This window comes from Filicampus tigris, chromosome 15 (assembly GCF_054856515.1).
Source record: "Filicampus tigris isolate MCC_2025a chromosome 15, RoL_Ftig_1.0, whole genome shotgun sequence".
In the NCBI taxonomy this organism is placed as follows: domain Eukaryota; kingdom Metazoa; phylum Chordata; class Actinopteri; order Syngnathiformes; family Syngnathidae; genus Filicampus; species Filicampus tigris.
The window spans coordinates 20,224,442-20,239,083 of NC_141231.1; the positions used below are offsets into that span (position 1 = coordinate 20,224,442).

Consider the following 14,642-nt stretch of genomic DNA (forward strand, 5'->3'; position numbering starts at 1 on the left):
TGGACATGCAGAGTGGCGAGAGAGCCAAAGAGAGAGCGTGAGAGAGAGAGAGAGAGGGAGAGAGAGAGAGAGGGAGAGAAAGAGAGGGAGGGAGGGAGGGAGCGAGGGGGAGAGGGAGGGGCGAGCGAGCGAGCGAGCGAGCGAGCGAGCGAGGCTGCAGGAAGCTGCTGTGGCACGCGGACAGTCGACTTGGTTGCGCTCGCACGTGCCACCGGAACCTCCGTCCGTCCCCGGGACAAGACCCCCTTGCTGAGGACAACCCCGCCCCCCTGCGGACCCGCCTCTTGTCTTGATGTCTCGGCGCGCGTGCGTGCTGCTGTGGTTGGCGTGCGGCTGCGTCACGCCGCGTGCAGGTAAGACACGCTCCGCTTGCATGCGCGTGCTCGCAGCTGCTGTCTTTTGATTGGGGTGTGTGCGTGTGTGTGTGCGTGTGTGGGGGTGCGTGGGTGGGGGCGTGTGCGTGGGTGTGTGTGTGTGTGTGTGTGTTTGTGCGTGTCCCCCGCGTGGACAGCCGCATGCCTGCTTTGCTCTGCGGCGTGTTCACTGCAGCGCGCGCGTGTGCCTGGGACGTGTGCGCGCGTGGATGTCAACACGCGTGTGTGTTTGCGCGGCTGTTACCAAGTTGCTGTTGAGAGGATCCGGTCCACCTCTTTTCCACGGACAAACGCAAAACCTCCACGGTCACAATATTAGGAACCGCTCCACGTCAGCCATTGCCACCATTAGGGCAAGCTACACCTTGGACCCGTGTGTCCAGCTGGGCATTTTACTCCATTGTGCTGCTCCGTCACTTTTGGTGACGATGGTCAGTCTGTTAGTTGGTCCCTCAGAAGTCCGTCGGTCCGTCAGTCGGTCCCCTCCCCGAATAAACGTCAGCAAAATGGGCGCCGGTCGTCGGCGACGGATGCGCTTGGTGACGATGACGGCCAAATCCACTGCCATCAGCGCTCAGGGTGTCGTTGTCAAGAGTGTTCTGTCATTTGTCGATGGCCGGCAAAAGAGGCGTCCGTGGCCTGCCCGCCCCTGCATGCGTCTGGACAAAAGACATGACTGGTGGCCAGCCCATGTTACTGCCCATCTGCAGTGGATAGAAGACGTCTGCGCGCCCCTCGCACACTTGCGCAACCCCACGGGGTTGTTTTGGGTTCCGCCTCTCCGAAACCTTGACTTTGATTCATCCGTAAAGTTGCAGACGTCATGGGTCACACGAATGGGGGCTGCGGGGGCGTTTGGGGGGCAATTTTGCAAATGATTTCTCTTGCTGTCATTTTTCTCCCAGCACAAGATCTTTGAAAAGTTCTGCCCTGACCTCGCGCCGTCTTCTCTGCTTGTGTTTGAGCGAGACGAGAGCCGGCGAGGCGGAAAACGTCCCAGTTGGAAGAGCTTCGCCGGGTTGCGCAACACGGTTGAGCCCGCGGCGCAAAACTTAGCATTGAGTTAACGTCGAGTCGAGTCGAGTCGAGTCGAGGACGACATCGTCGCCTTCTTCTCCTTTAGCCTGCCGTTAGCGTTGCGCGGCGACTTCATACGAGTACAAACACACACACACACACACACACACACACGAATACACACTAGGATGGGCAAGCACCAGGCATGTAACCATTCATCGAAAATCCATTAGCAATTGATTCATCGAATAACCGATTCGAATGGAAGTGGGACATCTCAGCACTTACAAGCCCAACACGGCGACGGCTAACAAGACATAACATAGCCAGGTCATTCCGATATACTCATTTGGAGTGTTCAAAAATGATGTCTTTCGGGGTTTTTTTTGCCATTCCAGACGCACAGCACATTGGGAATGCGTCGATGAAATGATGCGCCCGGCGTCCAGGGTGAGTGCTCAAACGGGCAACAGTCTGAGAAAAGTGCGATCGAACATTCCCAATACACGCAAACAATGAGCCCAAGTAAGCCCGCCAATAGCGAGCGCTCGCTGTGCACTTGATCCAAGCAGCAAGCAGGCACACAACATCATGCTACGCTGTCCTAACGTTAGCGCGATGCTACGCTAAGGTCAGGGGCGGGCAGGGCATCGATGAATTTTGGAAAATAACCACATTAACCTTGGGTGAGTGGCCTGTGGCTTTAATAGGCCCGCTGACCACTAGGGGGCGGACTTTGCTCCCAAGACTGTCGTCGCGCGTCCGACAAGAAGCCGGAGCCGCTCGGGGCTCGCGGCCGCCGGAGGGCACGTTTCAAAATGCACTCTTTGCACTAGCTGTACGTCGCTGTGTTTGACGTTCTGTTTGTTTGCCCGGAAGCTTGCTGATAAGTTGACATTTGAAAAACGAAAGTTTTTGTTTTTGTTGCTGTTGACTGGAGGATGCTAGTGTGGGAACCACAAACACACTTTTTCTTGTCTATGCATAACAACAAGGACTAGTTCCTTGTGAAGCAACACGGCTAATGCTTCAGTTTTCTCTGCAAAGTGTCTGCCTGTGTGTGCGAGAATTGAAGAAATGTGAAGGTGATGTGTGAATGACCTTGTCATTAGCATGGTTTGCGTTCTGCGCTGCATTCAAGGGAACAAACTCATTTGCGTGTTCACGAGCGAAGCTGAACTCGAGGTACGGTCCATTTTCAAAAATGGTCGCTGACAAAAAGTAGCGTTTAGCCAACAAAGTATCGTATATCACCCACCCCCATTCACCCACCCCCAATGTTGCTGTGGTGGATTTGGGGGCTCTGAAGGAGTCTGCGGATTGAGGAGTGCGTCATGGCTCACCAACGCACACTTTTGCGGCGTCTTTGCTTCCCGGGAACTTTAGAAGCACTCAAAGTGACATGAAGGCTTTTTAAAATCCTCCCTAATCTCATCTTGCGCACACACACATGCGCGCACGCGCGCACATTCGCAGCCTCAATCTCTGGCTCTCTTTTGCGAGTAAAATCCCCGAGAGGATTAAAATGTACCATGATGCCAAACTGCTTTCACTTCTTCTTCTGGCTGTCATACACTTGTCAGGCAGTTGCCGAGGCAACCACTCACAAGCGCACTTGGAGGTTCAACCAACTTTTTGGTGGAATCTTCTTGCATTTGCGCACGTTGCCGACAACTCTGTGTGTGTGGACGTACTGTCGTGTAGCGTACAGAGCGTGCATCTGTACCTCTGACATGAGCATGGTTTAGCGGCAACACCCAAAGTCTTGGTGTCTATTGACTGAGTGAGAAAAGGAATGAGCGAGTCTCTCTTGCAAAGGTGCAAACCATTTGTCGTGTGCGCACAGAGCCGAGCGTGGCGAGCGTGGCGAGCGAGTCGGCGCAGTCTGTAGGTTGGCCAGCAGAGGGCGACGAGCGGCACGTCCTCTCCTCCACGCTGCCCCCGCGCCATGATGAGGAGGGTGGCAGCCCCCCTTCTCTGGAGCTCACCGAGGACGAGGCAACGCTCCCCGATGTGGACACGTCATCGTTCTCATCATCAGGTGTGACGTCATTGGTTGACACGCTGGTCACGCCCATTTCCCGCTTTTAGAAAAGTTGCCGTCGGGGACGACGTTGGGAACGGCCGACTCGCTGACTCCCAACTCCCCAACCGCCACAACAGGATTTCCTGCTCGGGAATTTGGGGAAATTTGGAGGTCCGCTCAGTAAAAGCCTCTTTTGCTCCTTCCAGAAATTTCCGGCTGCTCCGTCACCTTCAAGCAGCCTGAAGGTTACATCGACTCGTCAGATGCGCTTCCCTCGGCCGGACGCGTACGCTGCACGTACACCGTCTTCGTCTATGCGGGCTACGGCGTCGAGCTGCAGGTATGTGACAAGCTGTCTTGGAGAGGCGGCCGGGGGGAAGGGGGGGGGGGGGGGGGTCGGGGTTAATGTTCGTCAACTGGGCACTTGTCAAGCGCTTTGACAAGTCGTCATTTGGGATTTAGGGCCACACAAAGAACAGGACTTGACTTGACAAACACGCACGCACGCACGGTATCTTCCTGCCAGTGTCCCAATACTTTTGCCGCCCGGCCGTTTGCGCGTTCAGGTGAAGAGCGTCAACCTGTCGGACGGCGAGCGGCTGTCCATCAGAGGCGTGGCCGAGGGCGGGGCCTGGCTGCTGCTTGCCAATCAGACACTGCTGGTGGAGGGGCAGGTCATCCGCAGCCCCGGCAATGCGCTGGCGGTCTCCTTCAGCTCCGCGAGGGATCGCGACAGCGTTGGCACCTTCCTGCTGCACTACCAGAGTGAGCGTGCACACACACACACACACACACGCACACACACCCCCACACACACACACACACACACACACACACACACACACGCATGTGCCACATCCAAGTGACACATACGCACTCACACAAGACAAAGGGATCGACGCATGTCAACATCCTTCGGTAAGTGTACCCGTTACACAAGTTAGCATCCGGCTTCGGCAAACGACACGACCTCGCAAGCCGGAAGTGACCAACGCAGCCCGGTAACCAACGCAAGCTGGCAACCAGGGTAACCTAGCAACCGACAGAGCTAGTGAACAACAGCAGCTAGCAAGCGACGTAGCCTCGTGAGCAGCGTAACAAAGCAACCACAGCAAACTAGCAAGCGACTCGAGCTCGGAAAACAACGCAGCTAGCGAGCGGCGCCTCCTATCGATTTTGGGGGCATTCTTTTAGAAAAGGAGAGAAGCCGAGAGAACATCGGGCCAAATGGACCTCGCTATACAAAAAACCCCCACGTCTTTCCTCAAGGAGCGTCCCTTGAGGGGAACATCCCAGCTCTCATTGGACCTCATTCACTAACTGTGGGCCCGCAAAACATTTGTGCTTAGTCACAGCTTTGAAGCGCAAGTTTACAGGGGAAGTCAACCCAAACCTTTTCTTGACGAGATTATGTTGTACCAGTCCAAACACGGCATTCGGATGAATGTCGCGTTGCCTGGGGAATAGCAATCAAGCAGCAAAACCCACCCGGTTCGATCCATCTCAGGGGGCGGAGCCCTGAGCAACTGCGATGCCATTGTCGGTCCACAACGGCTGACAAAATGGCCGCCCCCCGAGATGGCGGAAAACAGGTGCATTTGGCTGCTTAACTCATGTTCCACAAAGGCAGTGCGAATCGGAATGCCGTGTTTAGACCGGCGAAGGCGCATGCAACATATTATTTATTGCAAAGAAAATGTTTGGGGCGACCTCCCGTTTCAATTGTGCCCGCAATCGCTGATCCGTCACTATGTCCTTACTTTACTCTGCGAACACATTTGGAACATCCTCAGGCCTGGCGTACGCACTGACGATGAAGGATCAGCTTTTGAAATCCGAAAAGTCCAACACGCATCTTTTGCCCAAGATGCGTCACAAATTCAAAGTACAGGTGTTCGCAGTATGAAGCTTATCGCGCACGCTCGCGTACACAACTGAAATCTGGTGATCGGCGAGACGCCCACGAGTAGATGCGAAGCTTAGCAACGAGAGGAGCGAGCGTTCGTAACGTCACAGTCATTGTGCGCGGGCAAGCCAAGTGCAAGTGAATGCCAATTGTCCTTTTTGTGCTTGTTGCTTGCTGTGCGTCAGTCTTCCGACTGAGTTGCTTACTCCCCAAGCGGCCCCACTTCGGGGAGGTGTCCGTGTTGGACCTCCTGCCGGGCGGCACCGCCCGCTTCCACTGCCACATGGGCTACCACCTGCAGGGGGAAGCGCTGCTCACCTGCGTCAACGCCTCACGGCCGGCATGGAGCGGCAAGGAGCCCGCCTGCAGAGGTCGGTGTGGGCCCCGCCACCCCCCGAGCCCCCCTCCCCCCGCCAGTTTCAATGAGCACGGCTCAGCGCAGCGACGTCCTCTCTCTAGCTCTGTGCGGCGGTACGGTGAAGAACGCCACGCTGGGCAGGGTCCTATCCCCCTCGCGCCCCCACGGGCCCAACTCCACGCGGGACCACTCGTGCTCCTGGTCCCTGGAGGCCGCCCGGGAGCGGAGGCTGCACCTGCACCTGGAGCGCCTCCTGCTGGGACCCTCAGACAGGTGGGTCGGAAGCACACCCTCGGAACGACGGCGGGGAGTTGTTTGCTGATGTGTTCCGCTTAGACTGGTTCTGCGGAGCGGTCTGGACGCCGGTTCCGTGGTGCTCTTCGACTCGGGTCGGAGCGCGCACGTCCCCTTTGAGGGGGTGATCAGCGAGGGTCCGGCCGTGAGGATCCAGTTCTTCGCCGAGCAGCCAGACCAGAACACGGGATTCAACATCCGCTACGAAGGTTTGTATCAATATCGGCATGGGCATCTTGGCCCGAACGCTTCGGGGCCTCACACCAATATTTCCTAGCCAAAGCTCCACCGGTTGACAACGATTGGGTTCACTACGGTAAGTATGCCGCAGCCGCGACGTCATGGCCGGCACTCAAGTAGCGCTGCGAAAGCTTCCTTTTCATTTGACGGATGGCCCAACTGTCTCGTCTACTCTTTAAAAACGCCTTTGGAGTGATCCTCCTGGAGTGGTTTTGAATGCATCGCAACTGGACTGTTGTGGTTGTCTTCAAAGCCGTTTTGCCTCTCATCCGAGCAGGCTTCATCGGTCCGCGCTAGTCCCCGCGAATAAGCACAACGGCCTGGACGTAGGGCTGCTCGATGATGGAGAAAAAAAAAGAAATATTCATCGGGATTATTTTGGTCATAATGGAAATCGCAATTAGCAAGTACGCGCACGGGAGCGAGGAGGAGGGGAGGATACCTACGCGGGTGGCTTTTTGCTATGGCCATGAAGATGCAAAAACATGCAACATGCAACAACAAGAAGAATCGGTGGTGCCAGTGGGTACTCGTTAGGCCAGAGGACAACGTGAGTAGCCTGCCAGTCCGTTCTAAAAATAGATCGCCAGTGATGGGGCACCGTGGCTCACGGGCAAAGATGAAAAGAGAAGAAAAATGTTACGACTCATTTATTTATGTTGACGTAACACGGTAGACGTTTCTTAATGGAGCACATTCTGCACTTGGATTAAAAATCAAATAGATTGCGTCCAATGGGGAAAAAAAAGAAATCAAAGTGTTTTCATTGCCCTACGTATTTCAAAAAAGGACGTTGTGGAGCAGTAGTTTTATTATTTGCGGTATTTTTGCTGCCGGTTATGATCCAGTCAGCACCGAATATCGGCCCGTGCCTACCCGCATACTGCGCATACTGCGAGTGAAGGATTCCAAAGCCGGCCCACTCTGTCCTCTTTGCAGCCTTCGAGCGAGGCCGCTGCTATGAGCCGTACCTCCAGAACGGCAACTTCACCACATCGGACCCTCTGTACGGCGTGGGCGCAGTGGTCCAGTTCAGTTGTGACCTGGGTCACGCCCTAGAACAGGGCCCGCCCGTCATCGAGTGCATCAATGCCAGAGACCCTTACTGGAATGACACCGAACCTCTTTGTAAAGGTGACCGGCGGGACCTGGAAGTGGTCCCGCAAGACGCACAACTTGCCGTCTTGTATGCAAACAACACAACTCACCACGGCAATTTAACAAGCGCCACCAACAAGTGAAGTAACCTCGCAACCGGCGTCAGCTAAGAACGTGTGGCCACCGCAACCGGCACAATCTAACTAGCAACGAGGCAACCTTTGTTTAACCTTCTTAGGTTCTTATCCCAAAACCCTGAAATCAACGTGAGCTAGACACCCACACAACCGAGTGACCAAGGTAATCAGATCGACCTAATAGCGCTATCGCTATGGCATTTATCATCGCCTTCCTTTAGGGTATTTTTCTTTTCGATTTCTTGTGTCCGGACAAACGGTGTATTTACTTCAGGTAAAGAGAAGTTCTCTTAGCTGGCTAACAGTTTCGGCTGATGCTTCGACGACAGCTGTGACCGAGGCTGGCCGCCAAGGGCGTCGTCTTCCCAATGAGTTCGCATCGCATTGTCCGCGGAAAGGGTTGACGCATTCATGATTGGGGACCGACTGATGCATTCAGAGTTAGGGGTCAGGGTTAGGCTTAACGTAACGTAGTCTGACAAAGGGCAAAACTGGAAGAGAAGGTCAGAGAACTTCACCTAAGAAAAGCATTTGTCCGACCACGAGAAAAGTAGGACTCAGCTCAAACTCACTTAGTAACCTAGCAACCACCACGACCAAATAACAAACATCACTTGGCAACCAAAGACAGACACCTAGAAAATACCATATCCTAAACCCAAAAACCTAGCAACCAACGCAACCTCCTCACTAACACACCTAAGGCGACTAAGGCGACCTAGTCACCGACAGATAGCGTTGACTCCAAGCATGGAGATGGCCATGTGAAGTTCTTGTTTCTTGTTCTGGTTTTAGCTCAGTGTGGCGGCGACCTGAGCGGACCGGGCGGCGTCATCTTGTCGCCCAACTGGCCCGAGTGGTACGGCGAGGGCGAGGAGTGCGTGTGGAGCGTCCACGTCGGAGAGGACAAGAGGGTGCTCGTCGACGTGCAGCTGTGAGGACAACGACAGCTACCGGTTGATTGACTGACGGATGGACGGACGGATAGTCCAATTGACAGTTGGACGGACTGAGCAACCGGTGGGCGGTTTTATGGACTGGTGGGCTGACTAACTGACTTAAGGACGGACGGACAGATGGACAATTGGACGGACTGACGGACTGACGGACTGACTGACTGACTGACAGATGGATGAATGGAGAGACTGACAGATGAACTGAGAGATCGACTGACGGACTGATCCTGAAAGTGGTGGGATCCTGCAGATGACAATTAGCATTAGCGTGTAGCATCTCTGTGAGGTAAGCTGAGGGCTCGCTTTCTCTCTGTCTGGCGTCAGTCTCAACATCAGCGAGGGGGACTTGCTGACGGTGACGGACGGCGACGAGGGCGCCGCCCGCCTGCTGGGCCGCTACTCCGGGGGGCGCGCCCCCTTCAAGCTCTTCTCCAGCAGCCCCGACCTCAGCGTCACCTTCCACTCTGACCCGGCTGGACTCGTGCTGGGCAAAGGGGAGGGGTTCATCATTAACTACATGGGTGAGGCACGCGCACGCAACGCCAACGTAACCTGCAACCCTAGAAAACCTTGCCAGCAACACAACTTGGCAAGTAGGCCAAGCTAACAAACCCAAATTGGCTTTACGGCCCAGCCTGGCGAGCGGCGACAAGCAAGCCGACTTGCCATTCGTCCACGCCCCTTCGCTCACTTCGCGTTTGCTTCACACTCATTTGGTAGAACGTCCGCATTAAAAACAACCTACGTCCCTCCCCTCCCCTACTTGCACCCACCGCCTCCTCCGTTTAGCCTCACTGTCCCGCTGAGTCGTTGCGCGGACTGAGACATGCGCGGATTATATTCAAAAGAACTCCACACAAACACTGACACACGCACACCCACACACGCACACGCATGCACACGCGCACACACCCCCACACACACACGCACGCACACACACACGCACACACCCAAAAAGTGTAACTCCTGGAGTCTTCACTGAACGTCAAAGCACAAAGATGACACGAATGCTAGCTCCTCTTCTAACATGCTTCTCCCGGCCCACAGAGGTCTCCCGCAATGACTCGTGCGCCGACCTGCCTGAGATCCAGAACGGCTGGAAGACACGCGTGGACGGCGCGGCTCTACGGGGCGCGCGCGTTACCTACCAATGCGACCCAGGATACGACCTGCAGGGCGGCGCCACCCTCACATGCCAGCTGGACCTGTCGTGGAGTGCGCAGCCGCCATTTTGTCAGAAGAGTCAGTAGCCATTTCTCCCTTCTTGTCATTCTTGTCCGTTCTTACGTCCGTGTGATCTGGTGAAATGTCACTGGTGGCTCCCCAAGTTCTCTTCCAATTGAAAGTGCGCCTCAAGCAAGAACGCACGGGATACCCGGATGTTGTTCTCGACGGCTCGCTTACACAAAGGATGCGCGGCTCGGATACTTGTGAAGACTTGGCTATGAAAATATCCCATGATGCGTGATGTCAATGTCGGAGGGGAAGTTAACAAGTGCGCGGCTGGTCCGGAGACTCGGCTTCTAAGGAAGTACGTTCTTGGGCAGGTTCTGAAGTCGGCCGTACTTGGCCGGTTCACTCTGCCTTCTTGGTATTGACAAACGGCCGCTCACTTCCTGTCCTTTCGTCGGAAATTGGGCCTTCGTGTTTGTCTCGAAATTGTGCGGTACTGCCCCCCCTCCCTGTTGGCCGGGGCACGCACACCACAAGGAGCGTGGAACGGACTCCGGGCATGTCCGTCCGTGCGTTAGGAGCAAGCTCACGGAATGGACTTGACTTGACTTAATAGTTCCGAAAAGTCCACTCCAAATGCTCGCCTGGTGATCAGGGAGCGGGGAATGAGTGAACGCTCTCGAACCCGGGCGCTCCGTTGGGAATCATTCGCTCCTTCCAGGGTGACCGATGGCGATATCGCCATTCCTTTGAGCAATCAATCTCACCGAATTAGTGATGGGAAACGCGGAGGGATTTGCCACACTCCCCACGTCTCTAACCTTGTTCTTCTTCTTCTTCTGCTTTGCCAGTCATGTATTGTTCAGACCCAGGTCACGTGGAGCACGCCGCCCGCTCCCTATCGGACCCCAAGCTGCTGGTGGGGACCACCGTCCGGTACCGCTGCTACCCCGGATACATGCTACAGGGCGGCGCCACCATCACCTGCTACGGCCGTGAGCCGGGGACGCCCGTGTGGACTTCGCACCTCCCGCGATGCGCCCGTGAGTCACTTCCTATTTGACGCAACCAAAGATCGACAGGGACAGGAAGTGGTCCTGCGAGACGGGACAGAACACAACATGGAGTCTTGGACGCAAACAACAGAACCGACGAGCGACACAGCTCAGCGGCACAACCCTAACGCAACCGATGTCACATGGCAGCATGGATCGCGTCAACCTGCGTGAACCTGCGTGAACCTGCGTGAACTGATGACGCCTGCTCGGACGAGAGGCCAAACATCTTCTGAGACAGCCATTGCAGTCCGCTCGATTCATTGCCCAGAGAACGGATTTTGCGTGTGCGTGTGGGTGTGCGTGCGTGCGTGCGTGTGTGTGTGCATGTGCGTGGTAGAAAAGCACTAAACAAGCGATACCCGTTTAGCGTTTGTGCTAAGAAGTATTTGATATGCAAATGAATGGCTATTGAGCGAGGTCTGAGGTTTGTGGCACGCTGTGTTTGCGTTGCAGCCGAGGACTCGCTGTCGTGCGCCAACCCGGGCGTGCCCGACAACGGCTACCAGCTGACGTCCAAGCGTGTCTTTCTGCCCGGGGAGACGCTGGCCTTCGTCTGTTACCACGGTTACCAGCCGGTGGGTGAGGTGGCCATCAAGTGCATCCAGGGAAGCCCCTCCTACTGGAGCGGACCACTGCCCATCTGCAGGGGTGAGACGGCAATGGATCAGAGTCTTCTCGACTCGTGCTCAAGTGTTGATGCATTTGTGACTGTGGAGGAATACGTTGAACTTGAGAGTGACATGGACCCTCTTTCAGTCATAGCGGCCGTGCTGACTTGACTTATGGATGAATGAGTACTTGAGTGCTGATTGCTGAATGGGAAAATGAATATGTCCGCTTGCACCAAAGAAGAGCTTTTCTCACATTTCTCTCTCTCCCTTGCTTACTGGATCAGCAAGGCGCGGACCTTGAACCCTTGCGGTCATTGATTCCAGAGGAGTGAGAACAACCATGTTGCTGGACCACAAGAACCGGGAGTACATCCGCTCTGCCAAAAGGTTCAACTCTTGGCAGGCCCACTGGTGCCAAGTCCTTACCCGGTTCAATTCTATCCTGGCTAACGTCCACGGTCCGCACGCCCTGTCCCTGCAGTTCCGGCGGGTAGAGGGCTCTGCAGAAGGACCGACACCAATCCATCCCTCTCCCAATCCGGCTGTCCCCCTCATCCGCTTTGTGCCTTTGTACAAGCTACCAGCTACCCGAGGAAACAGCCCAACTGGCACTTGTCCATGTCTTCAGCCTGTACATCCTGACTTTAGGAGGAAGGCGCCAACCTTTCTTCTACATTCCAGCCCGAGTCAAACGGCGGAGAAAGTAGAGGAACCTAGAGGTGGAGACTGCCCTATGGTGTATGGTATCATGCTACCTCTCCTCCTGGTCTCAACAGCTCTTTAGTGTTGATTGAGTATGCCTAATCCTAACCCTCAGCAGCTCTGCCTCAGGATTATCCGCTTTCCGGTGTGTTTAGGGCGTTCCCACTGCACTCTGTCATGCTTTTGACAGCAACGTCCGCTGCCCATCAGCGCTTACGATGGTGCCAAAGAGCCCAGGCCCCAACTCGCTCCCTCCAGCACTCTGCACACCGCTAAACCGATTTGGCCGAGCCCATCCATGGGGTCATCAGTCCACTGGCGGATAGGTTGAACCGTGGAAGTCCATCTTTCTAAGGGATCTGGAGATCGGGTGTAATATGGACTCGTCCCCGTGGGAGAGGTCTCCGGTGCCTCGTGGACCGGCAGGGCTACAGTCCACTGGCGTCGCCGGCACAAGCCCTCCAGCACTTTCCAGGGGTTCTCATCCGAGACCTTGCAATTCCGCCCTGCCTTCCAGTCACAAAGAGGCCGCCTGCAAATGGGCTCTTCTACTGCAGACGAGTCCAACAGCCCTAGTTACTCCAACCAATATTAGCAAGCGGTTGATACCGGCGGAAAGTTTAGTCCCGCTTTACCCTGTCTGCTTGTGTTCCTCCTTTGAGCGCCTCCGCCGACCTCGCGAGTTCTACCCAGCCACCTCATAAGCAGTCTCGCTCCACTTTAGCTTTGACCGACCTTCTTTGTGTCACGCCAGACATTCCAGCGCTTGTTTGCAGACAGACCACCCGATTCCGATCTTGTTTGTCCTTGAGCTTCCCTCCTCCCCTTTGCCGACGGTATGTATGGTTTCAGAGGAGGGTCGGGGGTTTCGGGTTAGGCTTTCAAAGAACGGTCGGGGTTTGAAAGTACCGTTGCCATTGGTATGCCGGTTTTTCATCCAATCAGCACTCGTTGCCCTAAGGAATACAGTAGCTATTGAGCCGATCGGGAGGTGAGGAGGGCCGTTCTCCGTGGCAACAGAGGCGCGCTTGCTTACGCGGGACAGAGCGCCAATGACAAACAATAAGTGTCTGACTTGACGTGTGACTCGATGTCTTGCAGCTGACCACACCTGCTTCTCCAACCACGCTTTGGAAGGTGAGTGTGTGCGTGTGTGTGCATGCATGTGCGCGCGTGTTCACGACTGCGTGCGTGCGTCAGTGTCACACGCCGGCGGTGGCGTCGGTGGGGCGGTGGACGGCGGCAGTTTGGCGTTGGCTGGGTTGGTCCTGCTTCTGCTGATGTCGGCACTGCTGGGAGGCATTTATGTGCTGGCCACACGGTGCGAATCCACGCCACTTGGGATGGAATGAATGATGCTTGCTTAGGCTACCCTAACTCGCGCGTGATGTCATTTCCTGTCAGGTGCCGTCCTGGCTCCGACCTGGGTCTGCCCCTGGTGTACCCACACCCTTACCGGCAGATCATTGCAGAGGCCGAGTTTGACAACCCCATCTACGAGTCGGGCGGCGCGGTGAGTGAGCGGTAGCCTTAGCTCAGCTTAAGTTCAGCATTAGCCCCCTCGTCTGCTTTGTGTGCAGGACTCTCGTGAATATGAAGTGTCCATTTGAAGAACGCCGAAAAGACCCCGCCCCACCTTCCCTGGGAGGAGGCGATGTAAATAGCCTCGAAGATGTCCCGCCCCCTTCTGACGCCTATTGGCAGGGAGGCCGGGTGGGCGGGGTCACGACCAACCTGCCAGATTCTCATCATTTTCAACCAAGGACAGACAGGAAGTGGAACATGAGTTGTTTTTTTCACCTATTTTGTCAAATTTGGAACTCTTAAGATGAGGGGTTTTTTTTTGTTTCTTTATCGCACGTCACTCCCTGTGCAAATTAAGCCGCTTCTTAGAAAGCTGTCCGTCTAATCTAGGAATTGATGCTAAGCTACTAAGAATGCGAAGCGAACGTTCAAAAGGAGCTTTGAGGAGCTGGTGGACGCCTATGTAGAGGTTTTGTTGGTTTTGCCATGTAAATATGTCAAGCAATGAGTTGAAGAGTTCTTTCACGGGCTCATGTTGTCATGTGAATCCTAATGATCAGAGGTGGGCATTTTACTACATTTTGCTGCTCCATCATCCGTCAGCGTTCTGGGGACCCGTCCCTCACTTAGGACGCACTGATGGACTTAAGTGATGGTCAGTCGCTGACGGACTTAACCAACAGTCCGGCACCGACGGACTTAAGTGACTGTCCATCACAAACGGACTTAACTGTCACCGAATGTCCGTCACTTAAGGTCTATCATTGGAAGTCCTTCGCTGAAGGTCCGTCACCGAAAGTCGGTCGCAGAAAGTCCGTCACTGAATGTCCATCACTAAGGTCCGTGTCACTGCGGGTCTGTCGCTGGCGGACTTAACCGGCGGCCCGTCACTGACGGACTTAGCCGGCGCACCGCCACTGATGGACTTTGGTCCGTCACCGACGGCGTCGGTCGCAGGCCCTTTGGGGTAAGTCGGTCATTCGTCAGCAAAACGTCCGTCAGTGGCAAACCGACGGAATGCCCACTTCTGATAATGACGTCACGTTCATGTTGTGTGATGATGTACCTTTTCTTGAACAGGAGAAAAAGAAATAAATGTGACTTGTCTAGAAATGTGCATGGATGTTGTCAAATACAAAACGTCACAAAGAAAATGAATGTCACCGAT

General features: G+C 55.1%; 1 protein-coding gene across 5 annotated transcripts; it reads left to right on the forward strand.

Annotated features, from left to right (window-relative positions):
• Window positions 1-134: 134 nt before the first annotated feature.
• Window positions 135-14,591, forward strand: sez6l (seizure related 6 homolog (mouse)-like). Of its 5 annotated transcripts, XM_086054566.1 has the most exons (17): window positions 135-353; window positions 3,238-3,432; window positions 3,624-3,757; window positions 3,984-4,182; window positions 5,509-5,694; window positions 5,783-5,954; window positions 6,018-6,184; window positions 7,155-7,349; window positions 8,246-8,384; window positions 8,731-8,927; window positions 9,454-9,648; window positions 10,431-10,622; window positions 11,091-11,285; window positions 13,052-13,087; window positions 13,151-13,271; window positions 13,355-13,463; window positions 13,531-14,591. In XM_086054566.1, the coding sequence occupies exons 1-17, from the start codon at window positions 293-295 to the stop codon at window positions 13,558-13,560; spliced, it is 2,523 nt and encodes an 840-aa protein (XP_085910692.1). In that variant the 5' UTR covers window positions 135-292; the 3' UTR covers window positions 13,561-14,591. The 5 variants fall into 5 exon arrangements, 3 of the variants coding, with proteins under 3 accessions (XP_085910692.1, XP_085910691.1, XP_085910693.1); XM_086054565.1 differs by having other exon boundaries at window positions 13,052-13,271; XR_015089946.1 differs by lacking the exons at window positions 13,355-13,463; window positions 13,531-14,591 and having other exon boundaries at window positions 11,533-13,087; window positions 13,151-13,269.
• Window positions 14,592-14,642: the final 51 nt, after the last annotated feature.